The sequence below is a fragment of the Dermacentor variabilis genome, chromosome 4 (genome assembly GCF_050947875.1).
Source record: "Dermacentor variabilis isolate Ectoservices chromosome 4, ASM5094787v1, whole genome shotgun sequence".
NCBI classification, from domain to species: Eukaryota; Metazoa; Arthropoda; class Arachnida; order Ixodida; family Ixodidae; genus Dermacentor; species Dermacentor variabilis.
In genome coordinates, this window is record NC_134571.1 from 6,979,228 (window position 1) to 6,992,362 (window position 13,135).

The window sequence follows — 13,135 nt, forward strand, 5'->3', positions numbered from 1 at the left end:
GCGTGAAGTTGTAACGTCCTATCGTTTCCTTAGGGCGAGATTTTCCCTTGAGTACCTCTCCAATGTAAAAAGAAAGCGTCTTATGAAGGATCTCATTGAAAGTGTGTTCCCTGTTCCATTATATCGGTTAATTTTTCAACAAGGGCCTGGGCAAGACGTACTTAAAAGGGTAAAAAATATGTGTATACCGGCGAACGTTAAAACATTCTTTTTCAAGCTTCACACGGGAACCTTGCCTGTTAAAACGTGGCTAGAGGAAAGAGGGATTTATGTGCCATGGGGAAGCAGATGCTTTCTCTGCAACAAAGCTGAAACAATTGAACATGTTTTCATCGATTGTAATAATGCCATATTCTTTTGGGATATATTACAGAGAACGTTAAAGATAGACCTACCCCTCAATCCACATGGCATTCGTTTTTTACCGCCTGAACGCGATTTTGAACAGATGGATGTCATCTTTTTACTTGGACTGCACGCAGTATGGCGTAGTCTGTTGGCATATAGACACTGCGATGTTAAAGGCCGAACTTTGTATGAATATTTTGTGGAAATGGTTGTGAAGGTACGTGACGTGTACAAGATGAATGACTGTGATGAAGCTGTGGTGTCAATGCTTGATACTTTGACACATATAAAACGAGTGTGATCTATGATCACAAACACTTTTGAGGCTTGTAGCCAAGCTGGAAATAAAGAAAAAAAAAACTCGTGGCTCAGTGGTAACGTCTTCGTCTCACACTCCGGAGACCCTGGTTCGATTCCCACCCAGCCCATCTTGGAAGTTGCTTTTTATTTATGAAGTGCCTGCCGTGATTTATTGCTCACGGCCAACGCCGCGGACGCCGACACCGACACCGACGCCGACGACGCCGGCTTTTCTGCGACACGAGCTCCTTAACGCTATCGCGTTAAAACAAGCTCGCCGCTAAGAACCCGACACGGCACGGACACATTACTGAGATTAAACACCAGTTTCGCAAGGCGGGATGTTCTTTAAGAATCCATGTTTACCCGCCGTGGTTGCTTAGGGGCTATGGCGTTGCGCTGCTAAGCAAGTCGCGGGATTAACTCCTGGCCGCGGCGGCCAGGAGTTTTTTCTTTAGGGGCAAAATGCAATTTTAGGGACAAAATGCAAATTTCTTTAGGGGCAAAATGCAAGAACGCCCGTGTACAGTACATTGGGTGCACGTCAAGGAAGCCCTGCCGGGCGATCAGAGTAATTCCACAGTACTTCACTACGGCGTGCCTCATAATCGGATCGTGGTATTGGCGCTAACAGCCCAGAATTTTTAATTTCAAACAATTTTTTAGCGCGCCGGTCTTAGGCGTCCGTTCCTGCGTCGAACGTCGGCGTTGGCGGCGTAACCGAGCGAACGAGCACAGCGAAAGATGAAAGAGCGAACACGGAGCGGTATATGAATGATAAGCAGCAAATTTTTGTGCGTATTCTCATTTTACGCAGTATCCCTGTTGCCGTTGGTACTCGGATGGACAGTGCTTTTTCAAGCTGCAACCTGTGCAGATTTTTAGCCGTCTTCCCTTTCTTCACCAACGTACACTGTTGGGCGGAAACTGATTTATTTATTTATTTATTTATTTATTTACTGTATGCTCCTCGCAGATGTCGAGGCGCCCCATGTCATCACCTGCCCGGCAGACCAGAGTCTCGAGACGAGTGAGAACGAAGTGACGGTCACGTGGGAGGAACCACTCTTTGTGGACAATTCCGACCAGCTACGCATAGACGCGGTGCGCTGTTTACATTTGCATCTTCCTCTACGACGCAATAATTGACTGTTTATTTAACGAAGAGATAAGTAAAAAATAATTAAATAAATTAAATACCTATTCAGCAGAGACACTGAAGACTGCTTATGTGTGGGAATGCAAAAGCATTATAATCGCTTAGGTGAAATGTTTTCGATTGATGTTTTCGACATGCATTAAAGTTTTTTCCGCTGAATCGGTGCGTATGTTGGCGTATACGTTGGTCGTAAGCTGGAAACATTCGCTTCAGAACGCTTAATTTTTTTATGCCTAACTGTAGATCTGTCGTGACTATGTCGTCGTCTGTTGCGTTCCCTTGCTTCGTCTTCCGAGGCGTGCTACCGTTGGCGACCACGTTCCACAACTGCAGCTGAGGTAGACGCTTCGGAGTGCTTCGCAGTAGACGCAGGACCGATGGAAGCAACTGACGCGCAGGAGGCAGCGACCTGACGTGTGCAATGACGAAGGGCACACCTCATTTTATACACGCAGTATTTGTCGTTGAGAGTGCATCACAGTAGACACAGTACCGATGAAAGCCAAAGAGCAAGCGACACATGGGACGCAGTGACAGAGGCAGTGACGTGGCGTGTGCAGTGACGCAGGCACAACTTTAGTCAACCTTGAGCATGGAGTAGCACGAAGCAGACGACGCACGAAAACGAGCCACGCGATGCCATACGAGCACGCGTCGGGGAAGTGTGCTCGTAATGCGTCCGGGAGGCCTGGGTTCGATTCCCAGCCAGACCGAAATTTAACTAATTTTCTTTTAGATTTTCCTTTGTTTACAGAGACCTGCCTGACGAATATGACGCCAAACCAAGCATTTTCTGATGTTTGTTTACTCTTCGCGCCATCGGCCATTTTTGGCACCGTCTTTCGGTCACGCCGCCGATGACAACGCAGGATTTTCGCGTAATGGGGCATAAAATTATTTCGCATTAAAACGAAGGGGACGAAATTTGCTCCCGACTGAAATGCAACTGTCTGCTGACACCCGAACGGCGGTCAGGGGCTGGGGGAGGGTAAGGGGCAAGGAAGCAACAGAGAGGAGGGAGGGCAAAGAAGGCTCGATCACGTGCCACAATGACGTGCAGCAGCGGTCCACTAACCGGCGCACTTTTCGGCCCTCGTCATACGAAGTGATTTTCGTCTGTAATTTTTGGTCGTCTTTTCTGGTCGCACGGCAGTATTTTCTCCTTCCTGGGCGCGCGGAACCGCTTGTACTTATCTATTGGTAATGCTGACATTTCTTTCTTTGTCACCCAGTACCGGGGATGGTATACACGTGACCTAAAAAAGAGCGAGGACACACAGCACCACAACACGGCTTCGCACTAGTCTAGGTGGAATCTCTTTCATCGTTTCTGCCCGCATGTCGGTGACTGGGTAACTGATACCTCGTTTGTTGCCCACTGTATATAATGCCTAGCATCGAGTCAGCCCGCCTGCTTCTGGCGGCCTGCTCCCTTCAGCGCTCTGTCAAGAGAACGACAGCGCTTTGTCACGTTCTCTCGGGACGCGGCCCAGGGCCTTCCAGTATGCCCGAAGGTAATTGTGCACGAAGCCAGCTAGGGAGCGAGCTCTCTAATTAAAATCGGGTTGGTTGGCTGGCGGAAAAGTTTTCGCCTACGTGCATGTTTCCAGCAGAGGAAAATGTCCTATAGAAGAAGGTGGGCAGCACGACTTGCCCTCTTGACTATTCGGGACGAAGGGCTCCAGATGTGTAAAATATGGCAACGCTCTGTCAAGGCCGTCTTGGTCGGAAACCGCCTCTGCGCCACTCGCGGGGCACAGTTGCGATGGAATGACCGCTGAGCTCGTACAGTGGCGGCCACATCGCGTGGCCAGGCTGAAACACGGCGTGTTCTCGGACCGCCTAAGCATCCGCACTCGTCGTACATTCATCGATAGTTACGTACGTATTTCAGGACAGCGAGTTCGCGCCCGCATTCAGGCCTCTCTGTGAAAGTATATGACTGCGTTTAACTTACGCTCGGGTCGGTGTGTTAAAATAAAGAATATGCACTTCTTGCCAGCAAGCAGTTCAATGAGACCACGTTGGAACATATTTAGTGGTCACAATCGCCTAAGTTATACTGAATACGACCTCAAGCGCATCTTGGCATATTATTGGCTACTAATAATTTTACTCACGTATTCCTCGAGTGCTTTACTTGACGTGTGAAAAACATTCAACGTTAGCATAGCCTTTTTGAGGCTTTCGGTGAAATGTTTTTCGGAAGTTTTCGTCGCACATTTTGCCCCAACGCTGTAGTCGCGCTGCCTAAACAGTTGTCGGTGAAACGGCGCTCGCGTGGACGGGGCCCTCTGTGGCGCTGACAGCGTCGCGTGGTGGAGCACGCCTCAATCGCCACTCTGCGCGCTCCTGTCGATCCGCTAAATGGGAACCTACGCATCACAAAGAAAGAAGGACACGCATTCTCTGTGCCAATTTTTCTCTTTTTGAATTATGTTTTTAGAACCACTTCTCACCTTCAAAGTTCGGGCATGGAGTTCACAAAGTCGTTTACAGAGCCCGAGACTCGCACGGCAATTCTGCGACCTGCATCTTCCACGTAAAAGTGTCAAGTGAGTAAAATATACCGTATTTACTCCAATTTATACCGACACGCGGGAATTGAAGCCGTTGCGGCGCAAATAGAACAGACACTAGGAAGGCAAGACCATAGGGCAAACCTGTGCTCATGAGCGTTCTATTTTTCTTCTGGTCTTCTGTAATGAATCACTCTTGAGTGTATGCCGCCCGTTGGGTCCACTCTTGTGTTTTTCGTGTCTATTCTATTTGCGCTACACAATGGCTTTGCCAGAGGCACTATAACGTAGAGCTCTTGCCAACCTAGGGTGCTATGCAGGATGGCCCGAGTTCGGCAAAGTTCGGGATCTCTACGAGCACTGCGACGCCCTCAGAAGAATGGTATCAATGCAAACAATTCAACCGTCGGCGTGCCTCAAGTTGCATTGGCTTATATAGATTCACCCTTGCGTTATCATTACTTAGGCGTTTCCTCGTGGTTGACTAAAAAATGAGAAGTCACGTGGACAAACCATAGGTGGCTTCTTTCATTTGCGTGTCGCTCCACGTAGTGCATTACGTACTTGTGCAAGTAAGCTATAGAAAAAAACGTTTTCTGCCGTATTTTAAGGCGAAACCCTTAGGCGGCTCAAGGGAGACGAATGTGATCGTCGGGTGTTACGAAAATTTGACCATCCGGCGTTATGGCCCCAAAATTCAATGGCACCAAAATTGGGGATCGAATCCTCTTCCTTTGCTGTTGATGATCTGAAGTGAAGGCGCTAAAACGACGGTGGACGAAGAAGGAACACACGCACACAGGGCGCCCTGTGTGTGTGTGTGTTCCTTTTTCGTCCACCGTCGTTTTAGCGGCTTCACTTCAGATCATGCTTAACCAACACGCCCAACTATCCATCCTAACGTTGGTGTTAATTACGGCGAAGTTAATTAGGGAAGACAGGCTTAATTAAAACACTCTAACCCCGACCTTCGTTGGGAGAAAACAATAGGAAGTAACAGCGCATTAGAATGAAAATGTCAAGTAATGTAATGAATGCCTCGTGAGCACGCAGGCTTTCGCCTTCATCCTCTTTAGCGTGTACGCTCGAGTGGTTGAAATTACTTATTTACGCTATATAGTAGTTTATAAGCATTTCTAAATGTGCAAAATATGCACTGTATGTGTTTTAAAATTAGTTGAAATTTATTACATTTTGTGTTGTACTCTCCTTCTAAAGATGACGTACATACGCACTCTTCATGCGTGATTAAAAATACTTTCCAATCTCACGCCTTTGTCGCAATTGACCCCCATAACTGGTCAAAAGCTTTCGAGCACTACACAGGCCATCAATTTGTAGGATATTCACGCGATAGCGACAACGGCCCAGTGTCGCAGGAACTCCGACTGCAGACGTCGTTTCCGGAAGATGATTTTCGAACCACCCGTAACCAGGCACTTCATGTGGCGGAAGCAAGCTACTGAACTAATTCAATTTCTCAAGCTAAAGTACGTGAAAAAATTGCAAACTACGACTTACTTACCTCCTACAGACATAACATCTTTCGGATGGTAATTTGACTATACGAGAAAACATAATTCTGTTACGCGAAAACTAGAATAGACCGGCCACAGCGTCTGCCATTTGCGTGTGCCGGCGCGTGAGTATCTCGGAGGCCACGCCTCGTTTCTTGCAATACCTCCAGATGGCGCTTGCCGCATCGCGGCCCACGTGGGAGGCTGCGTTTCGACGACACGTAAGGAGAAAAGGGTCAGTTGTTTCTGGTTCGCCGCACTGCATACACAAAGCAGATGCAGCCAAGCCAGCTCTCTGTGTATAGAAATTTAGTGGCGAGATGGGGCAACGCAGTCTCGTTAGTGTGACCTCTGATTTCCATGTTGAGCAGAATTTACGGCTCTTAGGGAACAATAGGTGGTAGTGGTCAGGATGCGAGGCCAGGCTAGATTTATGGAACTCGTTGCTCATTGTTAATCTCCTAAACCTAGCGGCAGTGATATAGGCGTTTGGGGGAACGGCAGAAACTAATTGGCCACACTGGGAAGCGTCTGCTAATGAGTTGGCCCACTCATTCATGTCTGGGCCCACCCTTTGTGCCCAAGCACCCAAATTAAATGAAGCAAACGCCTATGAAAAACTGCACTTATTTCTCTTCATCTTCAGCCACCACCGCTTCGCGGTGGACACTGCTTCTTCATACTACTCGGCTTCAATTTCAGAACTGCAACATGCGTCCTAAAATTATTAATAATTAATATTGGTAATATTAGCTTTGCATATACAAAACAATTGTAGAGAGGAAATGTACTTAATAAACAAAAGACTAAATGATTATTCGTCCTTTTTCTATCTAGTACTTATCTAGCTGGTCTTTGGGATTCCTCATACTCATATTTCCTGCCTCTTCCGTGAAATCCACTTCCAAATGCGGGACTGGGCTGTCACAGGCCATTTTTAATAACGTCCGTTCGAACTAAAGAAGACAGAAAGCCAGTGCTATAGCAGAGCGCATTTCAAAATTTTTCTACCAAGAGGCAGATAGGATAGCTCGAGGGCATACCTACCGGGCGTCCGACACATCCAGCCTTGAGGAACCCGAGTCAGTACCCATGGGCTACTCAGATATCCTAAATTATTATAAAGGGGTCAGACTGAAGTACCCACCACCAGATAAGGATCTAAGCAGAGAGGATGCTGTTGCATGGCGGCAACTGCAGACGGGTACTTTCCCGAATCTAAACCTTCTCAATAAAATTTTCCCTACACAGTATGAGGCTAAGTGCCCATGGTGCGGAGAGAAACCAGATCTATACCACATATCATGGGCCTGTCAAAATATTGAGTCCCCAACTATTTATAAAATTAAAAACCCGAGTGCGGAACAGTGGGAGAGTATGCTTTCCAGCGTAAGCTTGAACGGCCAAAAGCGCCCAGTAGAGCGAGCTCGCGGGTTGGCCTTACTCAGTGGAGCCTTGGACTAGGGCACCAACCCTGTGATCGCGGACAGAAGAATCCACCAGAAGATGGAAGAGGCCGTCTGAAGCCGCGAAGATCTCTTTTCCGGAGCCCAGTAAATGTTTTCCGATCCGATATCTTAGTCAACGCTGCGCTACTTAATATTTCCCAAACATACGCAATTCCTCAGTGCGTCAAGATAATTATTGAAGTTCTAAATACCTTAACGCCTTATCATATGAAACATTCTTATGCAAAAAAATTAACATTGTAGTTTCTGTTTCTTTGTAGGTGAAAACGTGAAAATTGTGACGCAGCAGCGCAAAGAAGGAACATCCCATGCCGTCATTTGTTCTTGAATGCCTCCTCTTTAGGTTATTGTCTGCGCGTAGACTGAGAAATTTATATCTGAATCAGGACTATGTCGTTTCTTGAGATGTTTTGTTACTTTGCTTTTCCTTTGATCTTATAAAAATTTCCGACTAATATTTTTTTAAATAACTACTTGCCTAACTCACCGAACTCCTGGCCAATCCCTCATAGCGGGTATGAGCCATTCATAGAGGCAAACCAACCGACCAAGTTGCCTCGTCATTAATGCGAGTCATGTATGAATAGAATTATCGCGCTAATATTTTCTCGTTATTTACAGAATTTATTTTAGCTTTTATTCGTTGCCACGCCCCTATTAACACTCGATTCATCAACGTTACTTGGAGTGACGTTGCGATTCGTAGCCTATCTCCCGTAGTACCTTGAGCCATTATACGAGCCAGAAACGAACCAGACAATTATTTGACAACGCTGTTGCGCCTTTCACTAATATTCGATCGAGCCTCTTTTCACAGCAGTCGTGCTGTTTTCATCATTTGTTGCCGGCTATTGTGATACAGGGTAATGCGATTGCCTATGAGTGGATTACGGTTGTCGTAGGAGCCGGTTTTCACAGTGCTAACACCTTGGAAAATGACGCCGGACAAAAGGCAACACTCGTTCGCAGGGAGTCAGTGTCCGTTCCACCCGGCGCCGCTGAACGGGGCCCTGTCGTGTGACGAGTGGATGCACGGCCAGTTCTGCCAGCCGTTCTGCAACGAGCAGTTCGACTTCCTCGAGACGCCGGCCGAGTGGTACATCTGCGCCAGGGACCGGCGCTGGCACACCGAGCCCGAGGGGATGAGCGTGCCGTGGCCGGACTGCGCTCGTGGGTTCCTTGCTACTTCGCAGTGAAAATGACACACGTCTGTCCTCACTGGTGTGCCCGAACCAGCTTTAAAAACCAAGCAAACAAGACGCGTGCAATGAGTTTTTTTCCCCATATTTCGAGGGTTCTTTAGAGTGCTCACAAAAAAAGTAATCCGTAAAAAATAATGTCACGGAAAAAAATTTACAGGGTATTTCCGAGCACGCTTTAAAACATTGAGAGTCAAACTTCAATACATTAAAAAAAATTTTGCTGTACTAACGAAGCTATTCACGGGCGTTCCCACCCAGTGTTGGGCAGTATAGAAGATACATCTATCTTAGATACTATCTTGGATAGCCTTTTGGTATCTTGTATCTGTATCATGATACGTTTGGCAAGACGTGTGTCATTATCTGTATTTCCGATACATGAAATAATGTGTCATGCATGTTAACGTACAATATACGGCTATGGCGACATCGCCGTGCGGAACTATAAACGTTGGCCCAACTACGCTTCTCAAGCTGCCACTGCTGCCACTAAGCGACCTGAATAAAACTAAAGGCAGCGGCATTCTTTCATCTTTCCGCCATCGCCTGCCCTCCAGCGAGGGCAGGCGATGAGATCTGGCGTTGGCGGAGCAGAATCACGTGGTGGTGCTCGCACCATCTCGATAAAAACAAACGTGCGAACGTCTGCGCGGCACACCCGACCTTTTGTTTTCCAGATTGTATTTTTTTTTTTAGTTGCGTCGGTGCCATGACGCTCGCAGCCGCCGTACTGTGCTGCGTACACCCATGCGTGCGGCGTCTTTGGCGCAAATTCTGATGCAGCTACCGTGTCGTTATCGAAGTTTCTCTTGCCTAGTGCTTTGTTACAAAGTCTGAAGAATGCAAGAATGGAGTTGCCTTGCCTCTATACTCCGTTGCATACATAGCAGTCAACACTGTGCAAGAAGTTCCGTCAAGAAGAGTTGTATAGTCGTGTAGACTTGTCTAGTTTCGCGCCATGCAGGAACTTCAACGGCGCTTCAGTTGACCATATTGAAGTAGACCATGGGCCGTAATAGCGCCCCCGACAGTGGTTGCCTACCAAGGCTGGCTTGGGGATTATCCAACGTCCGTCGCCCCAGAATATAAGCCGAGCAATCACACAGTATGCATTGCAGCGTTTCAGGCGTCTGACAGTGTTCGCAATCAAGGGTGTTCGATCGGCCTATGACTATGAGGTGTGCTTAGCGGCGGCTGAAATCAACGCCCAGCCGAACCCTGCGTTGCAATTAGGATGGGCTCCACGTAACCTTCGAGGACAAACGGAATTCACCGTCCTAGTCATTCACGTGTAGGCGTCTGTAGACGTTGTCAGCTAGGGCTATCGATGCCTTTGCAAGGTGAGCGCCTTGATGACTGAGTTGGTGTCGGGTCGCGAGTAGGTAATGCACATTTCATCGGAGGACGAGAGTGCCGATGTTGCCTCGCTGTCAGTGATCTCACTGCCAATCACATCGCAACGACATTTAAAAGTGACAAAGTGACCACCAAGCTGGGCACTGTGATGATGTTCTGGGATATTCGGCACAAGCAGGTCGTATGGTCGTTCCCTCAAACAGCATTTTAGCGCCTGCAATGCTGATTCGGCATCTCACAACAAGCTCCATTTGTGACGTGTCCGAGTTCTCATAAACGGACAGTATTTCAGACGGCTCCTCAGCCGTAAATCTCGATCTACGGTCCAATTGAAAACACCAGGTAATGTCAAGGAGTGGGACTACAAATGCAACCGCTGTGGCAGATGGTCTGACTAAACAATCTTTATATACTTGTACAGTCCCACTAGCTAGTGTAAATATATGGGACAAGCCAATGGGAGAAACGTGGGATTTCCTCATAATCCCAGGTATTTCAAGCCTCACTACTTGTGTCGGTATTGTCCAAGGAGGTGTTTCGAGGATGTCGGTGGCCTGGATGTCGGTGACCTTGCATACATAATGCTTGCATGACATACAAATTGCTTTAGAAAAGTCAAAATCTAGGTTGATTCTTGAAAGTGATGACTGAGGATGGTGTGAGTGTCTGGTCGGCAGGCGAAGATAGGATCGCACGTGTTGACAGTACCTGTATACGTCGATTGGGCAAGCACGTGCTTCATCTATTCTACCGTTGGTTGACATGCAGTGTGGCAAGCCAACGCGTATCCGCAGTGCTTGTGCCTGAAGGCTCTCCAGTGTACGCAGACAAGATGACTCCATGTTAGGTAGAACGGACACGCTGTAATGTATGTAGCGCACGAAAAGCGCCTGTTACAGTTGGAGCAGACTTCATCCAGAAGGGCCCCACTTCAGCCCCGATATAACTCGAAGACCGTGTATGAAGTCCGGAGCGCATTAGCATGTTTTGTCCAAAAGTAAATTGTGGTCTATTACGACAAGAAATATGTGGTCGTGGAGAACAGCGAAGACGTGGTATTAACTAAAGCTGTAAAATTGAAAACATGGCACATAAAGTAATTGGTACTTAGCTGCAGCCTGAATACGCATGGTTACAAATATTTTGAGCATTATGGGGATTAAATTTCCAATGTACGAACAGTTTGTTTGAATTAAATAAAGAATAATATCGAAGTGATTGTGTATTGTATAGTTCCATAGTTCTCTTGCGGCAAATGAAATCATGACGTGGTATCCACACGGGGCTGTTCCTGACACATTGCATGGGATACAGATGCCCTCCCAAAAGGTTTGCAGATCTATGACTGTTCTTCATAGTTTCCTGATAAGGTTCCGGAATATATTTTGGGGCGCCTTTATCCTTTTTTGCAAATACCTGGCGCCCTATGCTCGCTTGAACATTCAATTTTTACCGCAGCAGCACTTTTGTCAAGGTCTGCGCAGACTATCGGACACCAAGAAAGTTACGTCGTCGCCTTACATGGCACCACTTCGCCTCCCCAGGCCTGCCCGCTTCAGGCTAAGCAAACCGTCATTCCTAGCCCCTTCGTCACCTTCACGGGTAATGAATGATGTTGAACACTTTCGCGATGCTTTCTCTCACCTCGGCAGCAAAGTTTGGACGTCATCTCAGGGGTCTTCTTCAGATTAGTTCTCGATATTGAGGGATGTAGGCGTAGCCTGTGGTCACACGCAGGCAGCTCGCCATGTCACTGCAACTAAATGGTGGCGCCTAATGCCATCGCTGAGGCAAAACATAACGAAACACGCCGCGTGGTGACAAATGGCGCCGCCATACCATTGCAGACAAATCGGCATCATTTGAACCGTGTCGCCGCAGTGGTTACTCACTTGGCACTGGCTGGGATTAGCGTAGATTCAGGCAGCATACGTCAGCATTACATTCGGGCCTCTCGCTAGTGCTTTAATGTTTGGAAGCGTCAAAATGTTTTTATAAATGTTTCATGACTCATTAGCGCATCCTACGTACAGGAGCTTCTCCTGGTTAAACTCCAATTTACGCTCCAGTGACGTCTGTTGCAACCTGTACGCCTCCGTCAGGAGCTACGGCCGCGTTCAAGGTAACGAATTGCTGCAACGCCACATAAAGCGTATTTCTCAGAATCACGTGGTGCCTTCCAAACGAACAATGAACGCTGGCACCAGTCATGTCCAGGATCTTTGGACCTTGCCGCTTGCACAATTTGTTGAACTTCACCGCAATACACCAGCGTTGCTCAATGGGCAGCATTTTCAAAACGAAGGCATATTTCTGAACATCCGGCGATCTTCAACAAGTTTCACATGGCAACGTCGAGAAGGTACTTCCATGCACATTTACGGCACTTAGCCAGCATCATCGCTGCGTTACAGCAATGGTTTGGTCAGGAGCAAAACTGTGCTCTAACCAATCGCATATTGACGGCTAAATGCTGTAAATGTCATGTCACAAAAACAAATTACTCTCTCAACGTTGCTGTTTGAAACTTTTTGAAGTTCGGTAGATCTTTTGAAATATATATATTTTTACAGAGTGCTCCTATTACGCTGTTGTATTGCGGCGAAATTCAGCAGATTGCCGAAGAGAAAATAAAAATAATTGGGTATGATAGTGCCTCAGGTTATGCAAATCGGTGACCACACACTAATACACATCTCAACGTCACATATGGTAAACGAATTTTCGACTGCTTTCACTGTTGCTATGGTCACTCGGGGACCGCAGCCTTTGCGGTAACCTACTGTGGTGTAGAAATCAAATAGTCTTACTTGTATTAGTTTACTTACTCCCGTCTTCCTTTCCTGCTACTAGTTCCATATCACTATTGTTTTTAGTAATGCACCATTGTGGTTTCACTCTATTCTCTAACACGTATTTATCTATTCTACAGATCATCTCATTTGTTGACTAAAAGAGAAATTCGGGTAGTTGGCCTTGCACAAATATAAGTAGATCACCACGCATTGTAGACAAGGAACGACAGCAGAAGCGATACGCACAGCACCTTGTGTTTTAAGCATGATATGCTGTTATGTCCCGTTGTAGGCGGCCTTCGAGCTACCTTGAGCTAAAAGCCAGAGCAGTTATCCCGGCACTCAAACGAGAACATTCGGGCAAGTTGGGAGAACAAAACGAGATGATCCCAGAAACCAGTCAAGACCACATTGCATACGCTAGTTACTTCCCCAACAGGTAAATAAAAGATATTGCTTCCGAGTTCTTC

The 13,135-nt window shown here is 47.0% G+C and overlaps 1 protein-coding gene across 3 annotated transcripts in view; it reads left to right on the forward strand.

The window, feature by feature from the left end:
* Positions 1-13,135, forward strand: part of LOC142578614 (sushi, von Willebrand factor type A, EGF and pentraxin domain-containing protein 1-like) — a 266,473-nt gene that overhangs the window by 210,474 nt on the left and 42,864 nt on the right. For all 3 annotated transcript variants that reach the window (XM_075688028.1, XM_075688029.1, XM_075688030.1), the window contains 3 exons: positions 1,625-1,752; positions 4,254-4,362; positions 8,282-8,482. In XM_075688028.1, coding sequence (XP_075544143.1) covers positions 1,625-1,752; positions 4,254-4,362; positions 8,282-8,482 — 438 coding nt within the window. The remainder of the gene's footprint in view (positions 1-1,624; positions 1,753-4,253; positions 4,363-8,281; positions 8,483-13,135) is intronic.